Consider the following 22796-nt stretch of genomic DNA (forward strand, 5'->3'; position numbering starts at 1 on the left):
TTAACCCCAGAATCAAAAATTAGAACTAATGGGTAGAAATTGCAATGAGTCAGATTTAGGTTCCAATGTTAGGAAAAACTTACTAAGAATTAGCTACTCAAAAGAGGAATTGGAAGTTTTAGGAAGATTATTATAAAGAAGCACTTTATAGACTTTAGAGAGTTTGTTACATGTGAGTCATTTTTAATTTAAGTTCCATTAAAATAGAGAGAATAATAAATTCCTTGGATTTTCATAATCTGAAGTGCATTAATAAAAATATATCGGTGAGAAAGCTGAAATCAACATTAATTATCTACTGTGAAGAGTCCCACACCACAGAAAAATGACTGAACTCAACAATGAAATGTGCTATATGACCTTCCAGTCATACTTTCTTCCCATTTCCCCAACACACTGCATAGACTCCTTTCTGTTCCTCAGTTTTCAGTTCTAAGACATTTCCCTGGGTGTATCTCATGCCTGGAATTCTCTTCCTCTTCATCTGCAACTCCTAGCTTTCCTGGGCTCAAGTCTCAGCTAAAAAATGTCTTACTTTCTTCTGGGCTTCTTCTTATTCAGTTTTAAATCCCAGCACCTTTCCTCAGAGATTCATCAGCTACAAAGTATATAAAATCAGAGATGAGGTAATAGTATCACTGCAGGAGCACTGATCTTTACATCAGAAAGGGGTTAAAAGGGTTAAAGCTCCACTCTTGCCACTTGGTAGCTATGCAATTTGAGCAATTCACTCTGGTGTCTCATTTTTCTTATCTGTAAAGTGAGTCAGCTGGACTAGAAGATCTGGAAATGCTCTTCCGGGTTTCACATTTTGTGATCTCTTGAAGATAGAAAAAGGAGGAGAAGGAAAACATGATGGTTAGAGCCTGCTGTTTGGTTGTCTCTTGGAGCAAAAAGCACTGCCCTTGTAAATAAGCAAGAAAATCCCTTAGCACATGATTTACCCAACTTCATGAAATGGTCAACATGTTTCCTATTAAGTAAAATGGGCAATTTCACTATCTGCCTAAACTATTTACAAAGGGCTCCTTTTAATCCAAACTTTTTCCTTACTCTAAAGTATATTGCTTTTCTGCCTTATCTTCTTGGCTTAAAAAAATTAAAACTTTACCAACTGAGTCTTGCTTCTTTTGCCCCACAATTTGTCACTAAGGATCATGGGTGGATGACATGGACCTCGTCTCCAGAAGTACGTTTTAAATTTTTTTTTTGTTTTTTACTTCATTGCCTTACCAAGCAGAGCCTCAGGATCACTAGGTACATAGAAGCTGGGCCCCTGGAAACAAAGTTCCAAGCAGAGGGCGGGACAGAAAGGTCCTGTGGGTTTTTCCTGACAACTGCAACTGGCTCAGTCCTGGAGTCTGGGGCAGAGGGCCTCCTAGGGGCAGGAAGGAGGAGGGCCGATAGGAGATCTGACCTTCCAACCGCGGGGCTCCGACCACCACCAGCAGCAGCAGCAAATGGGGGGCGGGAAAGGGGAACAGAGAGGGGCAGCAAGGACGTACAAGCGCCTCTTTCTTCCTTTCGCATGAGAGCCTGTAGAAAGCGCCCAGGGGGAGCCAGTGGGCAGTGGAGGAAGGAAATGAAAATAACGGAGGAGTGTGCAGCAGCCTGGGGTCTCCCGGGACTATGAAAGCCAGACGACTCCCCGCGTGGTCCCACCACCACCACCGATCCACGCAGCACCGCTGAGGCTGGAGAGCAGCGCTACTCGATCACCCTTTCTCCAGGGTCCGCCCAAGCTGCGTGGGGGTAAGGGGTGCGTCCTAGACACAGACCCTCGAGTCTGAGCCACAGACCAACATCCTGTCAGAGCACCAAAGGGAAAGCGGGAGCTGACACAAAGCAGGCCCGAGGGGTTTGCTAGACTAAGAAGACCCCAGAGCGCCTGCCCTCTCCCAATCTTCCTTCTGCGACCGACCCAAAGCGGATCATCGAGTCCTCCTCCCCCTCCTCTCCTTCCTGAGCTACCACAAAGAAAGGGGGTCTCACCACTAGCGGACAAAGCAGCGGCGGCGGCAGAGAGGGAGAGCGGGGCAGGAGAGGGGGGTTCCGCTGTGGACAATGGAGCTGCGTCTCCTCCTGCTCGCCTGCTTGGGATTCAGCTTATTTCACTCCCTGTTGTGCGCCAGAACCCCGGCGCATCCTCTAGGTAAGAGCCACTAGCCTAGTCCTCTCTCTTGCATCTCGGACTTCAGTGGGGATGAATGGACAGTCAAAGGGGTAGGAGGGACCCAGGGTGGAGGAGGGCAGTTCACACCTGGGCTTTAATAAAGGGGCAAGACTGGTCTCGCGCTGTGCCTGCTCAAGTGCCCTGCACCCCGCCCTTCGCCCAAAAAGTTTCAGGGAGAACTCTGCCTCTGCTCCGAAATTTGGTGAGCTTGCCCTGCGAATCGGGCCGGGGGCGAGGAATGAGCAGGTGTCCTTTGTGTTCGGGAGAGAAACAGATGGGACTGGAGCTAGGGTGGAATTTGGGGCACAGATCCCCGTGTCCTGCGGTGGGTTAAGATGGCACCTCTCCCTTGTACATTGCTTTGGCGTTTTGCCTTTAGTCCCCAAATTACACTTAAGGAAAGTGTAGCAAATTGCTTTACAATTCTGATATTTAAGCTTTAAGGTTTCCAAATCTCTTTGTATATATATGATGCATGTATGTATGTATGATGATGCATCTCAGTTTCATAACGCCAGGGAACAGTTATTTTACAGTTAAGGAAACTGAGGCTCAGAGGAGTTAAATGATTTGCCCATGTTCACACAGCTAAGTGTGACCTAGGTGGAATTTGAATTTTGTTCTTTCTGACTCCCAAATCCAGCACTCATCATCTAAGACGTGCAGCCTACCAAATGAGCTCATTAGTCTGAATTACGGCTCCTGACGAGTTTTGTTGTTGTTTAACGGCTTTCCGTTTACAGATGAGGTAAAGACAAAGAAAACTCCTTGTCTTAAACACAATTAGGTTAGAATTTGTTCTTTGATCCACCAAAAAACTGGCATTGGTCACTGTACTATGCGATAGACTCTATATATCAAGACAAAAATGAGACAGTCATTGCTCGAAAGGAATGTCAAACAGAGTGTTTGTTTCTATTCTAATCGTTAGAAATGGCTTCCCCTAAACAGGCGATAATATTTATTCTGCAAAATTGGTTTCTCTCATACTCCCCTCTCAGAATTTCTTCACCATTCTTTAGTTTCCTATAGGCAGTTGTTTTACTTCCTTCATTTGCTTTACCTAAGAATAGTTCTCTCATCCACAAATTGTTTTCAGGCAGTTGGCTACTTTGCCAGGTGGGGCAGTTGAGCCAATTCTTAACCGTTTTACTTTTATAAATGTTTTTTGGCTTTAGAGATTGCCCCTAGGAATGTAATTACACAATATTTTAAGTTCTTTAGATTGAAACTATGAAATAAAATTACTATACTTTTTTTTTTTCATTCAGAGAAAATACTTACAGGATCAAAAGACAATAAGAATGGGTGTACTCTGAAATTATTCACAATCAAGTCAAAATATAACAGAGGAAGTTTTTCCTTTATGTGATTTGTTTGAAGAGAAATTTATAGTAAAGTTAATTTTATCATTCAGGGGCCTAATATTTTCACACTTAAGACTTTTTTTTAAAAAATCCTCCCCCCCACACAAACCACACTGCCATAAAACAGTATAAAGTAATTTTGTGTTTAGTGTTTAGCATATTAAAGGTTGTTTATGTGTGCCAGTCACCCACCTGGTCTTGTAAGCTCCCTATCACCTGACTGCATTCATTATTAAGAATCACAACATGGCTATAGACAATCATGAAGGACCTATTGAACAGAACAATTGAACAGAATTGGCTAAGCGATACCAAAAGTTGTGTCCTAATTTTTTTTTAATAATTGTGATAGATGGCAATCCCCAGACTATTCTAACATTTATAGATTAGGTATATTAAACAAACTGCAAATTCTAAGAAAGAAAATGAAGATTATAGAAATCAGCATGGATTCACTAAGACCAAATCATATCAAACTAATTTCCCCTTTTTGATAGGATTGCCAAACTGTGTTGAACAGGACAATACCACTGAATACTATATTTTGATTTCAGCAAGTCATTTGACATCCTCATGAGGAAAATGAGGAAATATAGATTGGATGGTAAAATGAGTAAATAAACTTATAGCCAGTGAAACTCCCATGCTGAAAGAATGTTTATTAATGGAACATTAACTTGTTAGGCTGTGAGTGGCTGACCACTGGATTTTGTCTTAGCTTGCCAACTTTAACTGGTGACTTGAGTGAAAACATAGAAGGCATGTTACTGAATTTTGCCAACGAAATAGAGTTTATAAGAGATAGAGTGCTAATATTTTGAGTGAACAATTTTTGATAGGCTAGAAGGTCTGAAAAGAATAAAATGAAGCTTAGTAGGAATTCATGCAAAGCCTGGCATTCAAGTTAAAAACATCAATTTCATAATCATGGGATAGTGGACAACTGGTCAACAGAAATTCAAGTGAAGGGGGTAGGGAATTACCTTAATAAAAGCTTAATATTAACCAAAAATGTGACCCCAAATATTAATGCAACCTTTGATTGAAGAACATGGCAGATGACAAATAGTAGAATGATATTTGTCTCAAAAGAGAGAGAATTCATAGGGGTGTCAAGATGATTGCTGAATTAAAATGTTAAGACACAGAAAAAGAATTGAGTACATTTTACTAGCTTCCAGAAACTAGAACAAAAACTATTTCCTATAATTTATAAGGAGGCATTTTCTTACCCAATGCAAGGTAACAATTAGAGTTGTAGTTCATGACCCTGAGGATAGAGTCTCCTTAAGTGGAAATGTCAAATTTGTATGTGTAACTTCAGTCAGTTATGTTGTTGGGGGAAGAAAGGAAATTCATAAAATTGGATGAAAAGCTGAGGTAGATGATATTTAGTTGTTTTTCAGTCATGTTTGCCTCTTTGTGACCCCATTTGGGATTTTCTTGACAAAGATTGATTTGCCATTGCCTTTTCCAACTCATTTAGATGAGAAAACTGAGGCAAAGAGGGTGAAGTGATTTGCTCAGGATAATACAACTAGAAAGTATCTGAGGTCAGATTTGAACTGCGGAAAATTCGTCCTCCTGACTACAGGCCTGGCATTCTAGCCATTGTACCACCTAGCTACCCAAGATAATATTTGACATCTGATCTTCAAATTCTAAAGTTTTGGGTTGATAGTTTGATTACAAATCTTACTTTTTACAACAGAATTCTGATCAAGAAAATGCTAATTGTTTGGGACTACTGAAAATCAACTAATAAATATTTATGAAGTACCTATTCCTTTTGCCTAATAAATGAAATCTTAAGTTTCTCTATATGGCATTCAGTGACCTTCATTATCTGAATTAATTTACCTTTCTAGCCTCATCTCATTCTATTCCCTTTATCTTACATTATTCTATAAAGATATTGTTTTCTATTTCCTACATTTCAAAAGGCCTCACCATCCAACTGTTAAAATTTAACTCACCTTTCACCTACCTGACATGCCAGCTTATCAATGAAATCTTCCCTAATAGCAGGGAACCGTAGGATCTTCCATAGCTCCCCATACTTTTTGAGATGCTCTTCTCCTCTTAAGTTCTTATAGAAAGCCCTGTTTGTAGTTCTCTCGAATGTATAATATTCCATATCTATTATATCTATTTTTGCATTTATTGTTTCCCTATGCTTGTGATCTTATTTTTTTAATCTCTCCTACAACTTAGCAGAAAATCCTGGAGATAGATGATATTTAATAAATGTTTATGAATTAAATTACTGTGACTACATATAGCATAAAAGATAGAGTTCTAGGCATGGAGTTAGAAAGACTGTTTTTCCTGAATTCAAATCTGGCCTCAGAAACTTACAAGCTGTATGACCCTGGGCAAGCACTTAACTTTGTTTGCCTGTTTCCTCATCTGTAAAATGAGCTGTAGAAAGAAATTACAAAGTTCTCCAGTATCTTTACCAAGAAAATCCCATGGACAGCATTAATATGCTCTGCATAGTTCATGAAATCACCAAGAGTTGGACATGACTGAACAACAAAAACAATTCTAAAAGGCTGAGGTGAGAAGAGAGTGACTATTAGTTATAGGGGTCAGTCTGTGCAAAAGGATGAATTATGTACAAGGAACAGCAAGAAGCCATTTTGACTGTATTGTAGAGTACATGAAGAGGAGCAATAGAGAATAAACACAGAAAGGTAATCTTTTACCTCTCTGCTGATGAAAAGTAGGTAAATTCTTGCCTGAATTCCTAAATCTTGATGAAGAAGCAGAGCCAAGAGAAGTGCATTTTTATAGATAAGAGAGTTGTTTCCATCCCCTTAATCACCCCTCTATGCAATGGACCCCAGTAAGTTTAAAATTTTAGAAATCTGTCAGATATGAAAATGCGTAGGACTCTTTGCCTGTGCTCAGTTAGTATTGATCTGTTAACAATACTACAAAGTTAGCATTTTCTATTTGTTCCTTCCATTTTTATTTTGCCTTTTTTTCCCCTCTTTCTTACTAAACTATTTTCATTAATGGACAAAGATAGCAAAACATACACTTATCTAAGTGATGCAGTTTTCCTAGGAATATCAAAATCTTCCTCTGTCCTAAGATATTCCTCCCTTCCCCCCATTTGCCTTGTCTTTTACTTGAATAATCAAAGGAGCCATGATTTTGTTAGTGAAGTGCAGGTTGTAGTCATCCTTTTTCTTAGTACAATGGCTTCCAAACCATGGACAGCCATTACAAGGATTCTGTGAAACTACATATGTCCACTCATAGATGTGTATAACTTTTTCAAAAATAGATTATAATTAATGAAATCTTAATTCCTCTAAGAGTCAAGTCAACAAATATTTGTTGAGTGTTTACTGTGTGTCAGACAGTATGCTAAGTGTTGGGGAAACAAATAGTAAAAAACAGTTCTTATCAGGAAGCTTGCATTCTAATGGGGAAAGACACATTGAAAATGCTAGAAAACGGAGGAGGATACTTTAAAAAATTACTGAATTCATAGTAACTTCTTTGTCAATATATATTTTCTCAAGCAACAGAGACTAATAGTATAATTTCTATTGAAAGAAAGTCTCCATTTTCAAAAAAAAAAAGTTGATGTATTAGTTAATGAAGTTTAAGAAAAAAAAAAAAAATCAAGTGTTGACCAGTCTTCTTCAAAGGCATTTCAATTAGTCCTTGAACAATAAAAATGGACCTGTATTTGAAGCCTTTACAATTTGGTAGGACCTGACAAGGTTTGTGTTCTATGGAACCCTAGAATGATCTCCTTAACATGATGAGGAAATGGAATAGGACCCTTTAGTGGGAGTCTTGCCATTTCTGAAATTCATTCAGTATCACTTCCTGAATATCTAGAAATCATCTCAAGAAGACCACTTTTAAAATGTGAGTGCAAATTCTTTTTGTATTTAAAAAAATATAGTTCAGACTATAGGAATTATGGTAATAACTTATAAATAACATTTGAAATATGTCTAATATAATTTCTGACAAGGATAAGGTACAATTATATAAAATATTTTCTCATATCAGATTCTATGACAAATGAAAAATGACCATCATAGGTAAGAAGGGATATAGAATGGAAGAATATATTAGTTGTAAGAAGAATGTATATTTTGTATTTAAAGACTGTTTTAAAATATTTCAAATTAGATTTTAGTTCTTATAATCAATATTTTTCTTTCCTTTTCAACTTCCATTTAAAAAATAAATCCAAAACCCTTAAAAATATGTATAGTCAGGCAAAAACAAATTAATTTACCATATTCAAAAAAATTTGTCTCATTCTACACCCTGAATCTATCACCTCTCTTTCAGGCTATAGGTAACATATTTCATTATTTATCCACTAGAATTGCAGTTGATCATTGCATAGATCAGAGTTTTCAAGATTTTCCCAGTTGTTTGATGTTGCATGAATTCTCTTGGGAATTTTTCTAGTTTTGGTCAATTTACTCTCCATTAGTTCTTACAAGTCTTCTGAAGTTTCATTGGAATTATCCATTTTATCATTTCTTATGGCACAATAAATATTCCAGTATATTCATATATCATTATCTGTTCAACCATTCCCCAATGGATGGGCACCATCTTTTAGTTTTTCTTTGTTGCTATAATAAGTGTTACTATAAAAACTCTTTTTTTAAAAAAAATATATTGGTCATTTTATTCTTTCTTTGACATTTTTGGGGATATAGGCTTAGTAAAATATTACTGGATCAAAGGGTAAATAGAGTTTACTAACTTTTTAGACATAGTTTCAAATTGCTATCCATAATAACTATACCCATTCACAGCTCCACTAACTTTAATACTAAGCTCCACTAGTATTAAGCCTATTTTCCCACAGCCACTCATTTTCATTTGACACTCCTTTTTTTTTTTTGGTCAACTTTGTCAGCCTTATTTCACCTATGTGTGATATATTTAATTGATTTAATTTGGATTTCCCTAATTATTGGTAATTTGGAACATTTCTTTTTACTTACAGCATATAGCACTCAGGAGGGAGGTGAGTGATGTGTTTTAGTTTTAGTCTTCTGAACTTCTTGTTTATCATTGTGTTGCTTAGAATTCTAAAATCTCTCAAAGTTATTTTTTCTCTATAATGTTCTGATTATATCAATTTTCTAGTTCTACTCACTTTACTCATTATGAGTCCATGGAATGCTAGTTTCCTCTACAACTGTCCATTTTGCCATTTCTTATGTTGCAATAATATTCAATTACATTCATGTATCACAATTTGTTTAGCCACTTCCCAGTAGGACCTGAACATTTCCTTATTTTGTACCATTTTTGGTCATTTTTTGGACCAAAAAAAAAAACTGCTATAAATATTTTTGTGCATCTGTGTCTTTTCTTTCTTTCTTTGATCTCTGATAGATATAGCAATGATATCATCTTTTATTTCTTCATCTTTTTTCTTCCTTTACTAAAGTTGGGTAAAAGTTTTAACCATAGAAAAAATGTGAAGCAAAAATTAACTTCATTGAAAAAGTGACTAGAAACTGAAGTTTCTGCTTGGATATTTGTCCCTAGAGAATAATTCCAAAGAGAATCATATTGTATCAGTATTGAGAATAATGCATCATGGGAAGCCAATGAATCACAAATTTTAAAATGGGACCTTAAAAGATTGTCCTGCTCACCTTTCTGCTTGTAGGCAAGATACTATCTATATTAGAAAAATTGTTGCCTTTCCCACTATTAAAAAAACAACAAAAACAAATCCTAGAGGAACAGATTTCATAATCTCTCACAGAAGATATCAAGCAATACCTTGATTCAGTATACGTATATTGCCTTTCAAAGGTACCTCTGCAGAATTTTAAAAACTTATTTTGGGATCTAGAATTTTATTTTTAAGTAATAGCCTGACAAAAAATAGTAGTTGATAAAACTTTAAGCAACTCAACAGACTATTTCTACTTGACTTAGAACAGTCCTTTTATTAGGAATATATAAAGAACAACATACTGTAGTGTGATTTAATTTTGACCTAAAGGTCTTGGATGGTTTGTGGAGTCTTGTATAAGCTTGTACAGAAATATGGCTGCTGATCTTTATAGGCCTTGGCTATAAGGGAAGGCAACACCTTAGGCAAGTATTTAATCAAAGGATTTTGAATTCTTCCTGGAAACTGGAGAATGACTTAGTGTAATGACAAATTGTTTTAATGGTATTATGTTTGTGCTGTACATATTCCAATTTCATTGAAACTTGGCCCAAGGAAGATGTTTTTAAGAATAAATTTTTGCAAAATATATTATTGAAAATAAAATGTTTGTGCATGCTAATGACAGAATAATAAATATAGAATAACATTTTATGACAGCACCTTTTCTTTCCTGGATTTGTTGGTGGTTTGTAGGAGGCTTAATTATGATTATTTTGCAGTTTTGAAATTGTTTTGTTCTTAAACAGTGTACTGATTATTATATATGAATACATAGTATATGGGTGCATGGTCTCACATTTTTTGTCTTTCAAAAGCTGGTCAGGCTCTCAGGCCCTATGAGAAGACAAATTATATGTCTTGTGTCTTACACTTTCGTGTCCACTCAAGTCAGACATTTTTATTTTATTATGTCATCATGGAATGTAAGCTTCAGTTTTTATTCATCCTTCTCTTTCAACACAGAGACTCACAATACGCCTAAGTAACCTTAGACCTTTGGCTGACAGAATGTGATACTAATCCTCATGAACTATAAATGTGACCAGAGTAAAAAGGAAATAGATAAGGTATAAGACAAAATGGAGTGAATAATTTTTTTAAGGCATGGAAGTTTAATTTTAATTTTATTCCTAAGAAACTGAAAGTTAACTCACACTTTTCAGCTTATGGGGGCATGTTTAATAAACATTTAATAAATCAATGTATCAATAAAATCAAATTAATAAATACTTTCTGACTTTCTCTGACAGTAAGGTAAACCTCTTAGCTTCCTGAAAAATTATTAAGAAAAATTAAAAGAGAAATATTCAATTTGAATGAATGAATGAAAAAGTATTTATTGAGTATTTATTTTGTGCCATGCACTTTGCTAAACACTGGGGATGAAAGTACAAAAAATAAAGATAGTTCCTGCCCTCAAAGAGCTTACAATCTAATAAAGAAGGGGAATAAAACATTTAAGGGAATAGTGGTTAAGATGTGGTTTGCAAAGTTACAGGGTTGAAGAGCAGAGCCATAGGCTTCTTCCCAGGAGCAGTGACAGGGTTGATTTAATTCAGGTGTCAGAATTATAAAGGAGAGAAATGAAAGAGAATAGTGAAAGGGGCATGGTGGTTGTCAAGGAGATATACAGGAAATGTAATGTGTAGCTGGAGCTCAGATCTAGATATAATGGATGCTTGGGGCAATCACCAGTCAGGAGAGTGGGGTCCCAAGGAGAAAGTACAGTAATAAAAAGATTAAATCCTATAGGGTTGGGTCTCTGATTTGGGCAGCATGGTGACTATAAAATAGATATCAGGGGCATTAAGTGAAGATATAACTTTACCTGATAATGTGTGAAATATTGAATTAATGTATGAAAATAGGTAAAAGATGAAAGATAAGTAATGTCATATCTCTTATATCATCCCCAATAATGTAACAAATTAGAAGGACAGTTTTCTTTCCACCCAGATAAACTTATTACAGACTAATCCCACTCACTTCTGAACAGTTACTTAGACTAAGGATAAAATAAATTAAATGTATTTATTTAAATTTATAAATATAAGTTAAATAAATAAAATAAAATAAATATAATCTAATCAAATTTAACCTTCTTAGCCTAGTCAATAAGAGTTGCATCTTGCCTATTATATTGTCTCTGTATAGATGACTCCTAGATCTATGTAAACAACCTGGTAGTTTCTCCTGAGCTCCAAGTGGAAGTGAAATAAGCATCACAAATTTAACATGTCCAAGCCAGAACTTATTATCTCTCCACAAATAGTTTTATTCAAACTTCTTCATTTCTGTTGAGAACACCATCATCTTTCCAGTTACCCAGGTTTACAACCTCAAAGCCATTCCATATCCCTCTCCTTTCACTGCCGATCTTCAGTTGCCAATTCTTGTCTATTCTATCTATCTATATCTATCTACTCTCCCACAAGCCATTGCTCAGGTTCTCATCATCAGGAGATGATAGCCTCTGAATTGCTCTCCCTTCTTCAAACCTTTCTCTGTTTCAATTCAGACCGTACATAGCTGCCAGAGTTCTAAAATAGAGAGCTGACGCCAAGTTCCACTGGCTTTCTCTTGCCTTTAGGATCAAATACAAATTTTTATTTGACCTTTAAAACTCTTTAGGCTGCAGTGTACCGTTTCAGACTTATTTCATATTATTGCTTTTTATCCAATGTACAGTCTAGCCTAAATGGTCTCCTGGCTCTTCCTCAAACACAGCATTGGATCTCCTGCCTCTGTATTTTGAAACTTATAGAATATTCCCAAATCATGAGACTATTTTGGGAGAAAAACAAAAATAACAATCACAAAAAAACTCTGACAGAATCTCTTCTAGAGATTTCTTATAAGAAAGACTGATTTTAAAGGATAAGTAGTTAATCATCTGGTTTTTTTCCTCTACTGTTTCCATCTGTCATTGTGTATTTTTCAAGGATTGTCAGACTGTTAAAGATTTGCCTCCCTAATTGCAGAACTATATTAAAGGACTTTGGAGGACTCATCTGAATAATATCAACATTAGAAATAATGTGACCACTTCATGACCCAGCAAGATGAAAAATCTTAAAATCTCTCATTTTAAATGGGTATTTCGCTATAGCATGAAGGAGTTTGTTGTTTAATCATTTTTCAATTGTGTCTGATCCTTCATAAACCCATTTGGGGTTTTCTTGGCAAATATACTGAGTAGTTTGCCATTTCCTTCTCCTGTTTATTTTACAGATGAGGAAACTGAGGCAAACAAGATGAAGTGACTTACTCAAAGTGATACAACTAGTAAATATGGAGACTAGATTTGAATTTGGGTTTTCCCAATTCCAGGCATGGCGTTCTAGCCACTGGACCACCTGGATGCCCCTTGTAGCATGAAGGAATTGTGCAGTAAAAGATTTATTTACCCTCAGTGAACCTGAAATAATATGTTGATCTTAACTCCAGCTCCTGCCTGTGTCAAGTATACAAAACAAATCATTGAGGAATGGTAGTTATATAATATGGTTTATATTTATCGTTTACTTTCCTAAGGCAGTTGGAATGCTCTTATAAGAATCTGTTCTATGCTGATTTGCATAGTAATCCTGTAGTTAAGTGTTTTGGAATCAGAAAAACAGCTTAAATCCCAGCATTTCCACTCAATAGGGGAATGCAGTGTTGGGAATAATAGTTACATGGCCCTGGAAAATTTGCCTTCCTTCTCATATTCTCGGTCTTCCTGTCTGTAAAGGAAAAGGGTTGTACTTAATCAAGAGTAAATCTTAATTGGAGTAAATGGAAAGAATATATAGATTAATTTCAAGGGCTATCTGACCTTGGATGAGAAAAAATTACATCTTCATTTTTACTAATCTCCAGCTGAAATGTTTTATTTCTTTCAGTTAGGAATATAGGCAACATCCTGTAGGCTTCATGAAACTTCCAAAGGGGTCCATGGCACCAAAAGAGATAAGTATCTCTGGCATACATGACATCTAAGATCCATACCATTCTATGATCCTGTAGCCACATATGACAGCTAGAAGGACTGCTGAGAAAGGAGACTGAGGATGCCTTTGGGGTGATCCTGGAGGAGACTGTGGTAGGCATATTACAGGGGATGTGGTTTTGAACTCACCCCTTAGTTCAGTAAGAGGGTCATCTCATATTTTCAAAATACACAAATAAAGCAAAATAAAGGATTTACTTAGGTAATGGAAAGAATGTTGGGCTGGCATTTGGGATATCTGACTTGTACCTATGATTCTTCATAACTAGATGTAAAATTTTAGGGAGATAATAGCCTTCCTGTGTTGGTTTTTTCACCTCAAAAATTATTTGTCAGTCATTGAGTGTTTTATTAAGCTTCTGCTATATGCTAGGTAATGTGCTAAACGCTGTGCATACAAATAAGGGTAAAAGACAGTCCCTGCTCTCAAGAAGCTCACAGTCTAATGGAGGAGACAATATGCAATCAACTTTGTACAAACAAAATATGTACAGGATGAATTGTGGTTAATCGAGAGAGGGAAGACATAGATATTAAGAGGTATCAAAAAAGACTTCATTTAGAAGGTGATATTTTTAGCTGAGCCTTGAAAGAAACCTGGGAGTGCAGAAAATAGAGAAGAAGAAGGGGATAATTCCTCTAAGAAGAGGGAAAGTGTCTTATGTGACATAAGAAACAGCAAAGAGACCAGTTTTATTGGACTGAAGAATGGATAAGGGCATAACGGTGTAAAGATATAAAGGTATAAGGTATAAAGAAAAGTTAGAATTAAGGTATAAAGAAAGTTAGAAAGGCAGGTTATCAAGGGATTTGAATGCCAGAGGATTGTTTATTTGATATTATGGGTAAAGAAAGCTGCTGGAGTTGATGGAATAAGGGGTTAACATGATGAATTCTGTGCTTTAGGAATAGCAATCTGAGATCTTAGTGGAAGATGGACTAGAGCGTAACAGGAAGACCAATTACCCAGCTATTGTAATAGTCCAGGGATGAGGTGAATGGACCAATGTAGTGGCTGTGTCCAACAAGAGAAGGGAGTATGTGTTGTGACGATAGAAACAATAGAACCTGGCGACAGATTTGGTTATTGGAGGAGGAGGTAAGCAAGAGTAGAAATCAGTGATTATCCCTAGGTTATCAACCTTCATGAATAGGAGAGTGGTGATGCCTTCAAACATAATAGGAAAATTAAGAAGGTAGAGCTTTCAGAAGAGAGGAAGATTATGAGTTCAGTTTCAGACATGTTTTATTTAAGAAGTCTATGGGACATCCAGTTTGAAATATCCAATAGCCCGTTGGAAATGTGAAATTGGAAGTCAGGACTAGATTAATAGATCTAGAAGTCATAAATATAAAGCTGAAGGCAATGAAATCAGTTTTACCTATTTGACAAGGTAGTTTTGAGGACAGCAGAATCATAGAATATTGATATTGTCACAGATCTTGGGCTTAATTACCATTCACCTATTTTTATAGATGAGAAACTAAGGATGAGAAAATTTTTAATGAGATCATGTGTAAAAGCCTTTGAAGGAAGGAGGAAACAATTTTAAAGAGAACTTTATAAGTATAATATGATATTATTATCTATGTCAATAGAACTTTAGTGGCCATTTAAAAGAAAGTGTTCTGTGGGGAGCCTTAGTTGTTAACCTTTTCCTTCATATTATCTAGCCTTTGCAACACAGGGCCCCAAAAAGGACAGATTCTGCTGAATTGTTTCTTTCACAGAGGTAATTTTAAGGGTGTGTTCACATCTGACTTTCAGGAAGAGGAACTTTTTGCTCACTTTTGTTATGTGTGGTTTTTAGAAGTAGTTCATTATCTGATGCATACTTTTGATTCTTATACTACCAAATCACATTTCATTATTATACTGAAGTTATTTTTATTGTGTTATTATTCATTCATTCAAATTATGAACAACTCTTCATAACTTCATTTGTGGTTATTTTGGCCAAAATAATAAATACTGAAGTAGTTTGCTATTTCCTTCTCTAGCTCATTTTACAGATGAGGAAACTGAGGTATAGTTACATGACTTGACCAGTGTCACACAGCTAGTAAATGAAGTTATTTTTATTGTGTTATTATTCATTCATTTAAATTATGAACAACTCTTCATAACTTCATTTGTGGTTATTTTGGCCAAAATAATAAATACTGAAGTAGTTTGCTATTTCCTTCTCTAGCTCATTTTACAGATGAGGAAACTGAGGTTAAATGACTTGACCAGGGTCACACAGCTAGTAAATGTTTAAGGCTGGATTTTAACTCAAGGGGATGAATCTTCCTGATTCAAGGACTGGCACACTATTTAAATCGCCACAGAATCATAGTATTTAGCTTTGGTAAGAGCCCAAACAAGATCACATGGGTTGTGAGTAACAGAGCAAAGATTACAAATCCTGAACTCTTTGCATTATACCATATTTTCTCTTAAGTAATCAAAATTTAAACTCCAAACTTTCCTAATGAGCTATCAGAAATAAACAAAAGAGAACTTGTTTCTTCTTCTCCTCTAATTTCTAATATTTATCTTTTCTCCCCCCCCCCCTTTTTTTTTTTCAGATTCTGAGGGAAACAATGGTACTCTGGGCCCAAGGTCATTTCTATTCAGAAATATTCCTAATGATTATGAACCATTTCCATACGAGGAGGATGACCAAGAAACCATTCCTGAAAACATATCAGTCTCCATCAATAAGACAAATCCTATTCAAAAGAAACAACCCAAACCTCTGTCTGAAGATGCTTCTGGATATCTCACTGGTCCCTGGTTGACCCTTTTTGTTCCTTCAGTTTATTCTGTAGTACTTGTGATAAGTCTGCCTTTAAATATCATTGCAATCATTGTGTTCCTTGTGAAAATGAAGATCAAGAAACCCGCTGTAGTATACATGCTACATCTGGCTACTGCAGACATTCTGTTTGCGAGTGTGCTGCCCTTTAAAATAGCATACTACTTTTCTGGAAGTGACTGGGCATTTGGGTCTGGAATGTGTCGCTTTGTCACTGCTGCTTTCTACTGTAACATGTATGCTTCAATAATGCTGATGACAGCCATAAGTGTGGACCGTTTCCTGGCTGTGGTCTATCCAATCGAGTCTCTTTCCTGGCGCACATTGGGGCGGGCTTCATTCATTTGTCTGGCCATATGGACTATTGCCATTGGTGGTATTGTACCTCTTGTTATCAAAGAACAAACCAAAGAGATCCCTGGGCTAAATATAACCACCTGCCATGATGTCTTAAACCAAGATCTGCTTGAAGGGTATTTTGTTCACTATTTCCTAGCTTTCTCATCAGTTTTCTTTTGTGTACCATTGGTCATTTCTACAGTCTGTTATGTGTCCATTATCCGGTGTCTTAGCTCTTCTTCTATTGCCAATCAGAGCAAAAAGACTCGGGCTTTACTCTTGTCTGCTGCTGTGTTCTGTATCTTCATCATTTGCTTTGGACCCACAAATGTCTTTCTGATCACCCATTACTCATCACTTATTTATAGCAGTACAACTGAGAAAGTTTACTTTATTTACCTTCTCTGTGTATGTGTCAGCAGCATAAGTTGTTGCATTGATCCCTTGATTTATTATTATGCTTCTTCTGATTGCCAGAGATATCTCCAAAGTCTCTTATGCTGTACAGAAAGTTCTGATCCAAGCAGTTTCAACAGCAGTGGCCAATTGATGACTAGAGCTAGTAAAATGGATACTTGTTCTACTAACATGAGCAACAGCATATACAAAAAATTATTAACTTAGCAAGTGATTAATTTTAAAGTTGTATTTAAAAATAATCAACTAATAGGTTTGAGATTCTATTTAGTACCTGTCAAAAAGTATTAATCTCACTAGCTAAAAGATAATGATGCATCCTTCTTAACTGCAGACATTGAGCATAGATGTTTGATAACAGCAATTTTCTACAGATAACATAAGTATTAATGATAGTGTTATTGAAGGAATGCATTTGTGAGCATTATCATAAAGTTGAATGTTACAAAGAGGCTAACTCTGATACATTTGCAGTATACTATATGATAGGAACTTTGAAAATTGTTTCTCCTACTTTTTTTTTTTTAATTTGGACCAAATGACGCTGAGGTCCCTTCTAGCTCTGTGATCATATTATGGAAAAATATGATTTTTCTAGCCATTTCTTTAATTACAGCAACTTTAGAGGGATGACATAGACTTGTGAAGTTTTCATGGATGAGCATAATTTGGGAGTCTTTTTGATTAAAACTTTTCAAATTATGGTAGACAACCTTTGAATCATTATGGGACTAATAGGTGTTTAAAGTATAATAACAGAATCTTGACCTTAAATTTTTAAGAAAAAATTTAAATGTGAAGTCTTAAAATGACTGAAATGATAAAAATACTACCTTTTTGCCAGTCCTAAAAACTATTTTTTTTTGTCATCAACAGATCAAAAACTGTGTTTGTAAGCAAAGCTGATAGCAGAATAAAGAAGTCACAAACAGATCCAGGATGAAAACATGTATAGTGTTCATGGGGCAGTTAAAAAGTGTTTGTACAATTATGGATTTAAATTTGTAAATTTGCACTTAGAAGTAGGCTGTTGTAATAAATAAAGGGCCTGTCTTGGACCAAATAGCAAGTCTAGAGATCAAGTCCTGTCTTTAATATATTCTAACTGGATGACTTTGGAGTAAGTTATTTAATTTTTCAGTTCCCTAGGCAATTCTCTAAGTCTCTCTGGATTCCATATCACTCATCTGAACTCCGCAAAAAAAAAATTTGCACTGGATTTATAAGAAGTGATTAAGTGTTTTTGAGAATCACCCCAGATCAGCATTATAATAGAAAACTGGAGGTAGTGAACAAAGTTTCTGAGGTTTGTCAGACATGGAAGATCAGGAACCCTCATGGTATAAGATGCCAGATACAGCAGCCATCACCACTGAAACAACAGGCAGGGCTTTTATTACTCTGTAATCCATCTGATTTATTAGGACCAGATGTGTAAACAAGAATACAGGGTACTAGAAGACTTCTTTCTGAATGATGTATCTCCATTTGCAGACCATATGCCCTAGGAGCATGAAAAGGACAGCTCCTTTACAAAGCTTATCACATAAGTTTCATTTTCCTACAACACTTTATCACATTTAGAAATGTATTTAGCAAGATCTGACTCACATATGTTTTGTAAGATGTATGTAAAGGCAGTCTTGGAAAACATCTTGACAATTCATGTTATTTCTGATGGTGTTAAGATGAAAAGAGAGTAAAACCACAGATGTATACTTTTGAAAATAGCTCCTTCAACCTGAATTAATTTGGACACTATCTACTTGTGAATGTTTTATTGAAAGAATTATCTTTAATCAGATCCTTCTGAATAAGTTGAGAACCTTGGAATGGTTACATAAGAAAAGTTCATGGAATTTAATGTCTGTGAAACTGGAGTACATCTTTGTGTTTTCCATATATTAATTCTGTATATAATGCTTTCTTTTCCACTTATATCTTTATGGTACTTATGAACTTCCACTTTTGATAACACTGATGTGTTTTTTCTTTTAAAAAAACTATTTGGATAACCTAAACAGGTAGTGATTTTTAAAGAATTTCATAAAAACAATTTTTAAAAAAAATCACTATAATCATTATAAAGTACAGAATATGTTCAATTGTTTAGATCTTGCTAATTTGGAAACCAAGTTGAAGTTTATCTTATGTCTGTGTCGGGGAGGGGGAATAGGACCTGATAATCAAATAAACTCTCTCATCAAGACTGGCAGGGGAATTTTGACCTCTTTAAAAGAACAAACTATGTCAAATAATTCATAAGTAACCATTAATATAAAATAATATAAATAAATCACAGTAAAAGCAAAGACTTGCTACTGAGGGAGTTGATATGTTCGGAACAAATCTTTCTGATAAACTCATTTAAGCAGGGATGAAGTTAAGTAATATCTCAGACCCATTTTTAAAGTAGCAAAACTATGTATTTTTACAAATTCTTACAATATTATCTAGTGCCAAGTTAGAGTGACTTTACCCCATGCTCTTCCAAATTAATGAAGTTTTACTGTGTGCATCATGTTCTATTCATTCTATAAATAATATTAAGCTGACCTGGATTAACAAAAGTATTTGTGTATTATCTGTGTTTGGAATGTAATGTGTCACTGTGTGCTTTTTTATTGTTTGGAATTTCATTTAACTTACACTAATAAACTTATAAAATGTGTTTGGGATCTATTTGGAAGAAATGACAATCTAACTAAACTTATAGTGAGTTTCCCCCCCTTCTTTTGAATTATCCTTAGAAATTATATTAAATTATATTAAAAAGAACTGGTGTTAAAAATGAAACCCAAGAGCTAAGAATATGGCCTATTAAGAAAAAAGAAGAAGAAAGAACACAATGGCTCTAGAATCAGAAAAAAACCATGTTGAAATTTCAAGTTGGTACAAATATTTATTTATTTCGTATGTACTGAGAGAAAAAAAGTGATTCACTTTTGCTAATCTCAGTAGTTGTGTATGTGAAATAAATAATTAGATCCTTTAAAATAAATGATCATTTGAAATAAATGATTAAATGAACAAAGAGCAAAGTCTTTGAGCATATTAAAGTGTTTCCTTAAAGAATCTTGATTTTCGAGAATATGGAGAGTGTTGGCAGCCTCTGACTTTTGAAGAATAATGGGAAATTAAGATATCATATTTGAAATTACAGGTCAGTGAAAAATTTAACTCATTTACAGAAATTTTCACACATTGTTGCAAGCATATAACTATTGAATGTAGAAAGGCATATCTCTAATCACACAGCCCAAAGTTTCAGGTCACAACCACGGGGAAAAAAAAAAAAACTGACAAAGGCTTCCTTTCTTGGTTTACATATCAATTTCTTAGCTGAATACAGTGATTGTTTTTAAAAGAAAACTTTTTTGGGGCAGCTAGATGGTACAGGGGATAGAACACCAGCCCTGAGGTCAGGATGACCTGAGTTCAAGTCTGATCTCAAACACTTAATGCTTCCTAGTTGTGTGACCCTGGGCAAGTCACTTAACTCCAATTGCCTCAGGAGGGGAAACCCAAAACTTTTTCTAGGTTTTTTTTTTTTTTTTTCAAATGCACATTTTCATTGGTCATTTGATTGTAGTCTAAAAGGATCCATATCATGGAGTACACATTGGAAGTTATCCTTGCTGATTTGGTCAATGGCCTGTACTAGTCCAGCTATTTGTCTGCTTCTAGATGGTTAAAAATTTAGCACTGAAAAAAACAAAAACAAAAAACAAACAAACAAAAAAAAAAATTAGCACTGAAAGCAAGCTCTTCATTGGCTGCTAAGCCAGAGGAACTAATATCTAACTTGACATAAAAAAGGCAACTTCCAACTCACTCTCTTGCTTCAACTTTCTTATTTGGCAAGCCATTTACTCTTTCTCTAAACCCTTATGAGAGATGGGGGAGAATGGATGTGCACTCCCTCATACCCTGCTATCATGTTGAGCATTTTTTTCCATGGTGGGACTTGTACCTGGGCCCTTGGACTCCTTTCCTCTTCATTTTTCCTTTTCTAGTAAAAAATAGAAATTTTTCTCAAAATGAAATTGTCCAGGCTTGGAAGTAATCTTGTAAATTTGAAATAACTAGAGATTATAGGCCCAATGAGTGGAGATGGCTATAGATGTGGAAACTTCATAGAAGAAATCAAACAAGGAGCTCAAGCTCTTGGCCTGACTTGCCAGAAAACATGGACTTTGTGGGAGACAGTGTTATATACCCAGTCAGCAGTCCTGTAAACTGCTTCATATTTAGATATATCAGCCTCTTAGTATTTTGTTATAGCAGGTATCAATTAAATTAATGAATCGTGTTTCATTAAAAGATAATATGCATTTTTTGGTACACCAGTCCAGATCCAGAGCAGTCAGTTAGCGAAGGGAATGTTTGCAATACCTCAGTCCCCTTGGGCCCAGTTGTGGTTCCCCAGTTTTCTCATTAGAATTAAACTGCCTTATAGTTTAATTGAACTTAAGGTGCAGATGAGACCAGTGTGGGCACTTAATATTATCTATCTATATTTAATAAAAAGATTAAGTCTCTTTAAAGTGGAGTTAGTTGGAAGGATTTGGGAGACAGTTTGGGAGAATATTACTCTTACTAAAAGTGGAAAAAAATTAAGAAAGGAGAGTCATTGAAAGTATTCTTTTAAGTGCAAAGAAAAGAAAAGAAGGAAGCTCAGTAGGACCCACAGTCAAACAAAACGGTTCTGAAAATATAGTAAGTTGAATGGCTTATATAGATGGAGAATGAAGCAAACTGTATGTGCTACAGATTCATGGCTGCATAATACAGCCTTCTTTTTCTATTCTAACACATGTAGAATGTTTATTCTACTTAGTACTATTTAAGTTCAAGATAAAATAAGTTTTATTAAAAAGTTAAACTATTTGCTAGAAGAAAATACTTCCAAGTTCATGAAATATACACATAAACAAATCAGTGTGTTTGTTTGATCTGTTCACACATCAAACAAAAATAACATTTAAAGAAAGTTGGTTTAAGAAAATAACTGTTTCTCCTTGTAGTTGAAAGTACATTTGGAAAATATCAGCCCTAAAGGTTAATTTCCCAGAAAGTGATGATTCACACATCATAAGGTTCTGGCCCAAACTTAGAGTTTGCTTGGGAGTCGTGTCCTACTACAAAGTACTATGACCTAAAACTGAACAGCAGCATGGTATACTGGATCTCAGACCTATCTTTAGAGTCAGGAAAGCAATTTCAACTGTTGCCTCTGAGATGTACTCACTGTGTGATTCTGGACAAGTCCTTTCAGTTCCCATAGGCAATTCCCTAAAACTGAGTTAGAGTTGCAAATGTGCATCAAGAGAAAACATAAAGAGTTGTAATCAGTGCTAAGATTATAAATTTAGATCAAATAAATATGTGAATAAATAAATGAATAAATAAATTGGTAAATTAGTGGATAATTTTTTTTAAAAAGTCCTGGACCCACTGACAGCAAAAAACCTGGATGCTGACACTGTAGAGCTTATTGAAAACTAAAAATCAAAAACAAGATCATTGGTGATACCTTAAGGGAACGTAACTAGTTTAAGTATCAATGAAAAGATTTTCATTCAAATTCTGCTCAGCCAGGTGTTTGTGGGGGATGAGTGATCAGCAAAGGTTCAAATTGCTTCTTTGTCCTGTTACTAAGGCAACTGAAAGTTGAGGTAATGAAGAAAGATTTCAAGAGCATTCTATTTCAGTCTGTTCTTCTATGAGACATGTTCTCCATTATTTCTGGGAAATCAGAGGCTCTGGGATCAGTAACTGTAGATGTAACTTTAAGAGCAGCCATAATATGTAGTGTGCCTGCACATTGGTGTTTTCAGCCACAGGGCAAATCAACATATGAAGAATGGTCAATCACTCCCTGATCTCTGTGTCAAATAGAGAGAGAGAGAGAGAGAGAGAGAGAGAGAGAGAGAGAGAGAGAGAGAGAGAGAGAGAGAGACAGAGAGACAGAGAGACAGAGAGACAGAGAGAGACAGAGACAGAGAGAGAGGGAGAG

The 22796-nt window shown here is 35.5% G+C and overlaps 1 protein-coding gene across 1 annotated transcript; it reads left to right on the forward strand.

Moving 5' to 3' along the window:
• Positions 1-1292: 1292 nt before the first annotated feature.
• F2R (coagulation factor II thrombin receptor) lies at positions 1293-19811 on the forward strand. The gene is made up of 2 exons (XM_074282314.1): positions 1293-2152; positions 15792-19811. Exons 1-2 carry the CDS (start codon positions 2065-2067, stop codon positions 16982-16984), a joined length of 1281 nt encoding a protein of 426 aa, XP_074138415.1. The 5' UTR covers positions 1293-2064; the 3' UTR covers positions 16985-19811.
• Positions 19812-22796: the final 2985 nt, after the last annotated feature.

Source organism: Sminthopsis crassicaudata, chromosome 1 (assembly GCF_048593235.1).
Source record: "Sminthopsis crassicaudata isolate SCR6 chromosome 1, ASM4859323v1, whole genome shotgun sequence".
In the NCBI taxonomy this organism is placed as follows: Eukaryota; Metazoa; Chordata; class Mammalia; order Dasyuromorphia; family Dasyuridae; genus Sminthopsis; species Sminthopsis crassicaudata.